The 12,152-nt window shown below is 44.4% G+C and overlaps 1 protein-coding gene across 1 annotated transcript in view; it reads right to left on the bottom strand.

Annotated features, from left to right (window-relative positions):
* The window catches only part of VWF (von Willebrand factor), a 157,952-nt gene that overhangs the window by 128,896 nt on the left and 16,904 nt on the right, over window positions 1-12,152 (bottom strand). The window contains exons 3-4 of the mRNA XM_019627083.1: window positions 7,799-7,901; window positions 7,298-7,506 (exon numbers count right to left, since the gene is read on the bottom strand). Of these exons, the coding sequence (XP_019482628.1) occupies window positions 7,298-7,506; window positions 7,799-7,901 (312 nt within the window). The remainder of the gene's footprint in view (window positions 1-7,297; window positions 7,507-7,798; window positions 7,902-12,152) is intronic.

Raw genomic sequence — 12,152 nt, forward strand, 5'->3', positions numbered from 1 at the left:
CTCAGCAAAAAGAGGAGGCAAGAATATCTGTAGAAAGTCCAGGAAACTTGGGGGGTTTGTTGATATGAGATCCTGCTACCACAGTTGGGGCCACTGATAAGGAGAGTGAAGGAAGGGGCTGCCTCAGTCACAGCCTGCCAGAGGTCTGCAAGGAGGAGTCCCCAAACCAGGGCCTGAGCTGGACCAAGGACAGTGACCACGTGGTACACACACACACACACACACACACACACACACACACACACACACACCCTAACCAACCAGAATGAGCCAGAAAATAGATTTGTTTACAGTGAGATTCCAGTGACAGCCGTCACATGTAAATAACTAATGCATTCTAAGCAGAGTCTTGAATGATATACTGTTAGCAGTTCGGAGACCACCGGGAAGGGTCCAGAGTCCACAAACCACATTCTACAGAGCTCCAGAGCAACGCTGTCAGGGGTTAAAGGAAGTGCCAGCCAACGTGAAGGGCTTTCGTCCTGTTTGACTGAGGAGTCTTGCCTGCTCTGCATTCTCACTCACAACAGTTTTTGCAGCCAGCACTTCTTATAAAGTAGAGCCAACTGACTGACAGCAAGGAATTAACCAAAGAAAAGCAAACACAACTAGGTAGATACTTATCTACCTTATCTGATAGGACAGATAGAGTCAAATGTTGATGGTAGAATCTGAGTGGTGGGTATATGGGCGTTCACTGTCCTATTCTGCCACCTTTGCTGTATGTTTGAAATTTTCCATAATACAATGTTGAAAACACAAACAAATTGGACAGCCTGACAACAACCTCCAATTTACAGTCCCTCCCAGGAGCCTTCCGGGCCTCTGGGCGTTCACAGTGGACCAAAGACTAAATCTCTTCCCTGGGCCCTGCTGAGGCTGACACTGAACATTATGCTTAGCTTTGAATGAGCCATCTCCTTCCACCAGCCACCCACTGGAGGGGAGCACAGTAAGCCCAAGAGATTGGGGTCTCCAGGTCCCTAATGACCACAGGACCCTCCTCATCATCAGTACGTTTCTCCCTCCCATCCACCCCAGCTTCACAGAGCAGGTGGACAGGTGGTTCTTTCCCAGCTCACTGGGTAACTCTGAGACAAAGGCATCTCGCTCCTGCAAAAAGGAGAGAACTCCCTGTGTGCCCCTCCCTGTTGCAGGCCCTCCCTCCCTTTCATGGCGATTCAGAAAGGGCTACGAGAACAAGTCAGCCAGGAGTGTATGGCTGGAGGGTAGATAGGAAAGGCTTTGGGTGCAACCAGAGAGCTTGGGGTGAGCCACCGCCCTGCAGCTGCAGATCTACTGCTCCTCAAGGCTTTCAAGGCTATAAAGTCACCTACATAGTTGCTTGCTTGTTCTCCAGAAGCCAGGGCTAAGCAGGTGTGTAGGGAAGCCCAGAGGTCACTATCACTGTGAGGTTAAAAGGCAGGGCCCTTGAGGCCAGACAAGCCAAGAATTCAGCAGAAACAGAAAAAAGAAAAAAAAATAGAGAGGAAAAAAGAATAAACTCGGTGTACACTCTAGGATGTTCAATATCTGACTAATAGGTGTACTAGAAAGAGACAACAAAAAAGGACAAAATGAAAATGTCGAAGAAGCAAGATAAGATGATTCCTATAATAAATCTCTACCTTTTTATTATTCCTATAATAAATAGGAATCTATTAGGGAGGCAGTACATAGTACAATGTCAGAACATAGGTTCTAAAGTCACGCGACTAGCTGTGTGACTGGAGCAAGTTATTTAACCCCTCTGTGACCCAGTTTCTTTATCTACATGTAAAGTACTTAGCACAGTGCCTAACATATGGTGGGCGCTACAGAAGTGTTTGTCTCTAGCCATATGCCATAAAATGGCCATAGTAGGAAGCAAAAACCAGTCTCAGGGAAGCTGTGCAGATCTACTGCTCTTCAAGGCTTTCGAGGCTATAAAGTCACCTACATAGTTGCTTGCTTGTTCCCAGAAGGCAGGGCTAAGCAGGTGCGTAGGGAAGCCCTGAGGTTATTACCCCTGTAAGGCTGAAAGGCAGGGCCTTTGAGGCCAGACAAGCCAAGAATTCAGCAGAAACAGAAAGTCAAACTAGAGGGAACCAGGAAGGTGGAGCCCCGAGACTCCCACTGTGTAGGGGTGCATGGAGCTCCCACCTTGTTCAAGTACATGATGTAGGCAGCCTGGCCCCACAGACTGTGGGACTTGGGTCCGCCCAGGTGGCTAACTTGCTCATGATCACAGAGCTTGAGTGATGACAGAGACGGGACTCAGACCAGGTACTGGTTTACGTATTTGAAGGGCTGGCTCTGTGTGGCCCCAGGAGAGACCAGCATTAGGCAGCCTGCCGGGTAGCACCCAGTGACCCAGCGGGGAAGATGGGGCTGACTGGCCAGGAGAGTCACCCATCTAGGGGCAGGGCTGGGGTGTGGGGACTAGGACTAGTGAAGACTGAACTGCAAGGAGCCTGTAGAATTGCTGACCCTGGATGGCTGAGGGAGGCCCTGAAAGCAGTCGATCCACATCTTAAGCAAGGGGGTGGCAAGGGGATTTTTGGAAGTACGGTGTTTCCCCAAAAACAAGACCTAACCACAGAATAAGCCATAGCATGATTCCTCCAGGATATGAAGGGCACACATAAAACCTCACATGAGAGTTTTATGACCTGTTTCAGGGGAAAGGGTGCCTTTTCCACAAACTGCTTCAGCTTAAAATATTCAGTATGCCAAGGTGCCATATTTTGGCACCTAAAAACATGCGAGGGCTTATTTTCTGGCTAGGTCTTATTTTCAGGGAAACAGGGTATGTCCTGAAGAAGCCTTCAATTCAGAAAAACATACTATGGCAGCACAAAGAATCTTGGAGACCATCTAAACAAGTGGCTGTAAAACTTTCTTGCTCAGAAAGCAGAATAAAAACACAATTTACTTCATGACCCAGTGAGTACACATTCACACAGTTCACGTAACACTATTCACCCTCACTGTGTGCCATGCATTCTGATACTTTCTGATGTCTTCTAGTTTATTCCATTTAATTTTTTAAATGCTGCTTACAACCATTAAATTAATTTTGTGGCCCACAGGCTGTGACTCCGTTTGAAAAAAAACACTGATCTAGACGGGCTCCATTTTACAGATGGGGCAAGTGAAGCCTAAGTTTTCAACAGGGCTTCTCCCCCTCAGCACTGTTGGCAGCAGCAGCCAGATATTTCTTTGTTGTGGGGCCATCCTGTGCATGGTAGGATATTAGCATCTACCTACCAGATGCCAGTAGTATCCACCCCCAGTTGTGACAACCCAAAATGTCCCAGACACTACTAGCTATCCCCTGGGGGGCAATCACCCACTTGAGAATAGTTGGTTTACACTGCTAACATGGGGCAGAGCCCACACCTGGGTTTTCTGACTCCAATTCCAAATCTCCTTTTGCACCAACCACAAAGCTGCCTTACATGGGCATGTGAGTGCTCTGGATTCAGTGAACCACCAATGCAGAGGAGAACTCTAGATTAGCCTTCTGTTTTATTTGCTTTGTTCCCTCCCTGCAGGACTCAGCAGGGAATGTGAGGATGTGCAGCCATTAGGAAGACAAGCCATTGGAAATTGCCAGGAGCGGGAACTGTGGAGGGGACACTCCCACACTCCACCAACCTACACAGTAGTACTTCCTTTAGCTGCTAGGCCAAGATGGACTGGGTCTCCACCCTAAGAGGCCAGAGCGAACCAGGGATGCTCTCTGCATGGCTCTTGAACTGTGACTTAATTGCGAAGTGGGAGAGCAAGGCTTCCCTCGAATGCTGGAGAAGCAGCAGCCTGGGAAGCCGGCCAGCAGTTGGAACCAGAGCAGCTCTGAGTGCTTTCTGGAATGTTAGCGTGTGGAACTCGCTAACCTGCATGTCTAACAAACTCTTCACACTCCACTCCTGTGATTCTGATACAAATGATCACCATCCAAATGCTCAGAAACAGTCCTCTGGTCTGACCGTGCCCTTTACTGATATGGAGACTTCGTCTGGGGCTGGGGAAGTGACTCAGCACGTTGTTTTATGGCTTTATGGCTCTCCCTGGGCTGGCTGAGGAGCCAGATCCTGTGGCCTGGCTTCAAAAGAGCAGTGTCTCCAAGCCAGGTTCCTGCAGTTTCTTCCTCCCTGCCCCACCTCCCCGTGCTGCTGGCCTTGGCCTGGGACCCTGGAGCCTGTTTGACCAGGAGGGGCCTGGTCACGGAAAGGGCCACCCCTTTGCATAAGGTGGTCCTTCAGGCTGAGACATAAACACTTTACTCAGGATGTGTATTTACAAGGTCCACAGACACTCAGAGAGGAATGGGACTTTGCAAGTCAGAAGCGAGAAAACAGGATGTTATTGGAGAACAATGGAGCAGAGGTGTGTGCATACTCAGTCATGCTTGCGGAACTGGAACTGCAGCTGGACCCCTTGCCCTGGCCCCAGTGCCCTTGAATCAGCAGTTCCAGCCCACCCTTCCTGAGCCTAGTCTCCTCTGGTTATCCCTCTCCTCCCAAATCCCTCCCCCACACCATCAAAAAACAGAAAAAGTAGCAGCATAATTTGGGGTGGGAATTAAATCTACATTAAAGTGTGATTGACCCATAGCCTGGTATAGGACAATTACCTGCCAGTAAACTGGCACTTGACAAGAGCAAGTTGTTATAAGAATAAGGACCCAGCGAGGGGGTCCCACTGAGATGATTTGACAGAGAGGCCTAACACAGCCCTTCAAGTCCTCCTTGGCCAGGAAACCCAGAAAAGGATGGCCTGAGGGGCAGGCCTCCACACAAACCCACGTGGACATGTTGGGGAAAGGGGGTTGATGTTACCGTAACCTTGATAGAAATACCCCCACGGGCCCAGCAGCCCCTCATCTCCACCATGTTTATGTCCAACAAGTGGACATCCTGTGTTAATGTGGCTGCTTTCGATGACTAAGATTGGGGTAACACGTCACACTTGAAAATACTGTATCCCCCTTGATCCTCACAGCATCTCTATTTTAAAGACGAGGACACAGAGGCTGAGAGACACTGTGTGACTTCCCTAAGGAAACTCTGTGAAGAGGGCGAGAAGAGAGCACAGGTTTTCAGACCCCAATCCTGGCTCTTGCTTTGCTTCCATGCTTCTGTTCTTGCTGGGGGCGGAGCCACCAGGTTCTACAGGACAGAAAACTGTCAACAGCACAAGTGGATGAGCCCAGTGTTGGACAGAACTGGAGTGGTGGGGCGGGAGCTTCTTGGAAGACATGACACTAACAGCCCAGTGGCACCAGCAGAGCTTGAGTTTCCCTCCCTGTGATGGCTACCCTTAAGGGGGAGGAGTCCAGGGTTGGGTTTAAGTAGGGAAGGGGGCTTTTATAACATGCGGCTTGCTTCCCTGGGCCCAGAATATGAACTCTGTGCCTGGTACTAAGATTTCATTACATGTTGCTTATAAATCCACGTCTAGGGTAAGGAGTCCACAGCAAAGCCAAGCTAAAACACTGTGGAGTCAAGACAGCAAACCCTCCACGGCCACCCCACTGTCTCCATAGGGTCCCCTTCCCAGGAAAGCCATAGGGTGGAGAGGGTATCACTATTTCCTTCTTTCAAAATATTCCTCCTGTCACTCTTTACCCTCCATTCCCAATGACTCCCCCAGAGCCATCTCAGGTAGGGGGTCTGCACCATCTCCACTATGATTAGAAGATGATAGATGATAGATAGATAGATAGATAGATAGATAGATAGATAGATAGATAGATAGAAGATAGATAGATTTTTAAAATGTTTTTTCCTTGTGATGAGAAGTTTTAAGATTTACTCTCTTAGCAACTTTCAAATAGACCATACAGCAGTGTTAAGTTTGGTCATCATGCTGTACATTACATCTACAGTACTTATTTATCTTATAATTGGAAGTCTGTACCTTTGACCACCTTTATCCAATTCTCCCACTCCATACCTTCCACCTCTGATAGCCACAAATCTGGTCTCTTTTTCCTATGAGTTAGGTGATCCNCAGATTTTAAGGCAAAAGGCAATGTTAAAAATGATGACTCATTACATAAAATGAACAATTCACCAGAAAGATTCAACATTTCTAAAATCTAATAACAAATGTTCAAAATATATGTGGCAAAACTCAACAGAATTACATAAAGGAACTGACAAATTCACCACCACTGTAGAAAATTTTTAAGCAGCTCTCTTAGTAATGGGTAGGTGAAGCAGACAAAAAGTATGGTAAACATATAGATTTGAATAACACAATTAAGAAACTTAATTCAACAAGTACATATAGAATCCAGCAGTAATCAGAAAATACATTCTTTTGGAGCATACATAAAACAATTGCAAAAAAATCAGGTACTAGGCCACAAACAAATTTCCCCAAATTTCTAATTTAATTATAAATCAATTTAGTTACAAAAGATAACTTTAAAAATTCTAAACATTTGAAAATTTTAAACCGTATTATAGGTTATGAAGGAATTTAAAATGAAAATTGGAAAATTCATAGAACTAAATGAAAATGTTACATATCAAAATTGGTGTGGTGCAGCTAACATGGTATTTAAGGAAAATTTATAGTCTTAAATGTACACATTGAACAAAGAAAAGTTTGAAAAATCAGTGCTGAGAAGACAGAAGCAATCTATTTTCCAGTCCAGTGAAAGGCATAGTCATCTGTTTCTCTATACACTTACCCCTTACTCAGAGGGTAGTTTGGTCATAAGGAAGAAGAAGAACTTATATACAACTGTTCAGCTTTTGCAAGGGAGAATCACTAATTAAATCTCTACGTAATTGAAATTATCAAAAGAAGATTAAAGATTAGTAGTGATTTTCACATTGTCCCTGTTACCTTCTATTGTTTGTAACCCTAACACACACACACACACACACATACACACACACACACACACTCACACACACACACACACACACACACACTGGCCTTATGGGTCAGTATTAAAGACCTCCCTTTACAGATTTTATCCACAAAGATCCATTGTGGTGGTTCATGAGAGTCTATTCAAACCATCCAGTATTTACCAACCATTTACCACGTGTAAGAATTCAAAGTTGAATTCAAAGTTGAACAAGTCAGGTTTGAGGAGTTCCAATATCCAGTGTGATGGAAAGTAGAGGGAGTGAGGCGGAATGCCAAGAGGTAAGGTTAGCAAAATACACTGAGGTGAGGTGATGTGGAGGCTGGAATGCTGGGGTGGAGGAGTAGGGGGGTAGTGAAGGTTTGTGAGCCGGGAAGTTATAAGCATAACCACACTTCTGGGAAAATGGTACCCAGAAAAGCTTACCTTCTTGAGTCCTGAAGTCATCTTCGGCAAAGATGTTAAAGTTGCCACACAGCCCACAGGTCTTGTTGAAGTATCTGTCTGACAGGAGGACCTGAAAGTTGCCGCTACCATCGATCCTAGCCGCAAAGCCATAGGCCTCACTGGACAGCTTGTAGTACCCAGCCTCAGTTTCTAGATAGAGCCCTTTGGAGGCATAGGGCATGAAGATGCTGGAAAAACAAGCATGAGCTCAGGAATCGGGCTTCTCATATATTTTCTGCTTGTGTCTCCCATCCTTCAACCCCAACCCCAGGCCAAGGGTTCAGACTCTGGTGCAAAGGGGCTGAGGGCTAAGACCAGCAGTTGGGAGCCCTGGCTCTCACCCAGCCCTGCTACGCATTCCCTCTGAGCACGTTTACTTCCTCTCTCTGGGCCCTAGAGTCTTCATCTGCAAAATGATGGGGGTGTGCAATGATGTCCCGGGGTCCTTTTTAATTCGGACATTTTGTGCTTCTGACTTACCTCCGGCCGCCCTGTAGCACAGTACCATTGACAAACAAATGAATGTCAAAAAACTCCCCAAGATACACAGAGAGGCTCACTCGTTTGCCATTTTGGAAGTCCCCTGAAAAAGAAGAGTCATTAGTGGTGATTATTACCTAGAAAAGTTAATAAATATATTTATAATCATCATTTATAATCTTATCTCAGTGGACGTCTTCCCCCAAAAGATGTAACAAATGGGCAAAAATCTCCCCCAAAATCTCATTTACTCACTCATCTTTTTATTCATCTAAAAACATTTACGAGTGCCTTCTGGATACCTAGCCTTCTTCTAGTAGTTTCTTGTATTTCCAAAAAAAAAAAAAACATAAAAGCATGACCTCTTCCTGATGGAAGTTTACAATCTAAGTATAAAAATAAGACAAGCATGCAACAATGGAATACATTATAAGGCAGCAAGTAAAAGCAACGAAGTGAGTTATTGGTAGCAGGTACTTTAGCGTGTATTATTTAAAATGTCCTCTTTGAACAGCCCCAATCAGAATCCCCGGGCGCTTTTTTTTTAATGGAGATTCATGAGTCCCACTGCAGTGTACTGAGTCTGAGTCTCTGGGAGAAGCTTAGGGATTCTGTAGGTGAAGTTTCTCACTCCATGTGGGGAACTGAAGAAGGAAGTAATAAAGTATTGATGTTGCCAGTAGAGATGTTTAGATAGCTAAACACATGATAAAATAGTCTCTAACAACAGGACAATGGCCCGGTTATGACAGACAAACAGAGACACAGGTGGTGGCAGTTGACATGAAAGCAAAAAAACCAGGTAAGATACATTTTTGCAGCATTCTAAAGACTTCACAATCCCACAGCTAGTCTCTGAGAACTGGTGCTCATGCTGGGCCTTGGAATTCAAAGATGACTGAGAGGCCATGGAGATGAAGGAGCCAGAAGGAACAGAATCGGGTCTGATCTCAAGCCTTAGCCACTGAGAAGTTGATGGAAATAGGGAAGGTGAAGGGCAGCCAGTGAGGACAGAGAGATGGAAGAGGACAGATTGGGGGGCACAGTGTCTTGGGGCTCCTGAAGACATGGGGCACAGAGCCCAGGTGTAAACTTAACCTTGGAAATGAGGAATGTGCCTTCTCCTAGGAGGGTCAGGGGAATGTGGGCGCCAGTTGCTCAGCAAAAAGAGGAGGCAAGAATATCTGTAGAAAGTCCAGGAAACTTGGGGGGTTTGTTGATATGAGATCCTGCTACCACAGTTGGGGCCACTGATAAGGAGAGTGAAGGAAGGGGCTGCCTCAGTCACAGCCTGCCAGAGGTCTGCAAGGAGGAGTCCCCAAACCAGGGCCTGAGCTGGACCAAGGACAGTGACCACGTGGTACACACACACACACACACACACACACACACACACACACACACACACCCTAACCAACCAGAATGAGCCAGAAAATAGATTTGTTTACAGTGAGATTCCAGTGACAGCCGTCACATGTAAATAACTAATGCATTCTAAGCAGAGTCTTGAATGGTATACTGTTAGCAGTTCGGAGACCACCGGGAAGGGTCCAGAGTCCACAAACCACATTCTACAGAGCTCCAGAGCAACGCTGTCAGGGGTTAAAGGAAGTGCCAGCCAACGTGAAGGGCTTTCGTCCTGTTTGACTGAGGAGTCTTGCCTGCTCTGCATTCTCACTCACAACAGTTTTTGCAGCCAGCACTTCTTATAAAGTAGAGCCAACTGACTGACAGCAAGGAATTAACCAAAGAAAAGCAAACACAACTAGGTAGATACTTATCTACCTTATCTGATAGGACAGATAGAGTCAAATGTTGATGGTAGAATCTGAGTGGTGGGTATATGGGCGTTCACTGTCCTATTCTGCCACCTTTGCTGTATGTTTGAAATTTTCCATAATACAATGTTGAAAACACAAACAAATTGGACAGCCTGACAACAACCTCCAATTTACAGTCCCTCCCAGGAGCCTTCCGGGCCTCTGGGCGTTCACAGTGGACCAAAGACTAAATCTCTTCCCTGGGCCCTGCTGAGGCTGACACTGAACATTATGCTTAGCTTTGAATGAGCCATCTCCTTCCACCAGCCACCCACTGGAGGGGAGCACAGTAAGCCCAAGAGATTGGGGTCTCCAGGTCCCTAATGACCACAGGACCCTCCTCATCATCAGTACGTTTCTCCCTCCCATCCACCCCAGCTTCACAGAGCAGGTGGACAGGTGGTTCTTTCCCAGCTCACTGGGTAACTCTGAGACAAAGGCATCTCGCTCCTGCAAAAAGGAGAGAACTCCCTGTGTGCCCCTCCCTGTTGCAGGCCCTCCCTCCCTTTCATGGCGATTCAGAAAGGGCTACGAGAACAAGTCAGCCAGGAGTGTATGGCTGGAGGGTAGATAGGAAAGGCTTTGGGTGCAACCAGAGAGCTTGGGGTGAGCCACCGCCCTGCAGCTGCAGATCTACTGCTCCTCAAGGCTTTCAAGGCTATAAAGTCACCTACATAGTTGCTTGCTTGTTCTCCAGAAGCCAGGGCTAAGCAGGTGNTCTAAAATCTAATAAAGTTTTGTATAGAGGTTATAAAACAAACATATTTAAAATTGTTATTATGAAGAAGAAATTGAAACTTGATAAAAATACAAGGCAATAAGAGAAAATAATATTATTGAAAAAAAGCCACATTTTTCTTCAAAATTACAAATATAGTCAATGAAATAAAAAGAAAATTCAATTGATGGATTAGACATCATCTGTTGATTAGAGTTGAGAGAGAATCAATGAACTAGAAGATAGATCTAAGTAGTGATGTGCTGATAAGCCAGCTCTCAGGGGGGTGGTGGGGAGTAAAACCCTGACTTGTAGAATTTGCTGGTTTCTATGGTATAAATACTCCCACCATGTCCAACTTTGAGCTACCAACATGACCTTAGTAAATGTGAATTGGAAGAGATGCATATAATTGGTTCTCACCAGCCAGCATGAGCATGCCACACAAAAAGCAACAAAGAAGGATAAAGAGACAGAAAAAATGTAAGTAAGGTGAAAGAAGGGGGAAGAGGATAGAATAAAAATATCCAACAATAGAAGGAGAAAAAACAGACTGAAATTTTTCTAAGTCTGATGAAAGATAAGGAATCATCAGATTTAGGAAGCACAATAAGTCTCAAGTAAGATAATTCAAATAAAACCCACACCTAGACACAGCACACTGATATTTCAGAGATGACTTATACACAAAGATAAATGACATATTATCTACAAAGAAATAACAATTAGACTGACAACATACTTCTTAACAGCAACAACGGAATAGCATTCTCAAAGTACTGTGAGAAATAACTCATGTCCTAGAGTTATATACCTAGCTAAAGTATCACATAAGCATGCAGGAATGTTTGTTTCAGCTATCACAACCATACCCTGAATGAGAAGGCAGGGGCAAGAGGAGAATGGAGTTGTTGTTTAATGGGTAGAGTTTCAGTTACAAGATGAAAAGAGTTAAGGAGACAGATGATGGTGATGATTGTGCAGCAATGTGAATGTTAATGCCACTGAACTAAGCACTGAAAAATGGGTACGACGTAAATTTTTATATTACATGTATTTTTCCACAATAAAAAAATGGAGACAAAAAACCTGTACATGAATGTTTAGAGCGACTTTATTCATGATTGCCAAAAACTTGAAACAATGAAGTATCATTCGACTAGTGAACAGATAAACAAATTGTGGCTTTATCCCTCAACAATAAATAGAACAAACTACTGATATAAGCAACAACATGAATGAATCCCTAGAAGATTATGTTAAATGAAAGAAGCCAGACTTAAAAGACAAAATACTCTAAGTACTGTATGATTGCATTTATATGAATTTTGAGAAAATCAAAACTATAGGAACAGAACAGGAATAGGAACAGAAAAAAAATATCAGTGACTAGCAGGGCTAATAGTGGGGGGGAATTAGACTACAAAGGGTCACAAGGAACTTTGGGGGTGATGAAACTGTTCTATAGTTTGATTGTGGTGGTTATATGGCTCTACACTTTTGTGAAAATTCACAAAACTGTGCACTGAAAGGGTGAATTTTACTGTATGTAAATCATACCTCAATAAATCTGACTTTCAAAAAATAACTATTAAACCTAGCTACATACTGCTTTCATGAGACACATCTGAAACAAAACCACACAGAAAGGTTGAAAGTATAGAAAAAGATACATCAAGCAAACAAACCAAAAAAGGTGGAGTACCTATATGAGTATCAGACAGATTTTAAGGCAAAAGGCAATGTTAAAAATGATGACTCATTACATAAAATGAACAATTCACCAGAAAGATTCAACATTTCTAAAATCTAATAA

Source organism: Hipposideros armiger, unplaced genomic scaffold (genome assembly GCF_001890085.2).
Source record: "Hipposideros armiger isolate ML-2016 unplaced genomic scaffold, ASM189008v1 scaffold_706, whole genome shotgun sequence".
Taxonomy (NCBI): domain Eukaryota; kingdom Metazoa; phylum Chordata; class Mammalia; order Chiroptera; family Hipposideridae; genus Hipposideros; species Hipposideros armiger.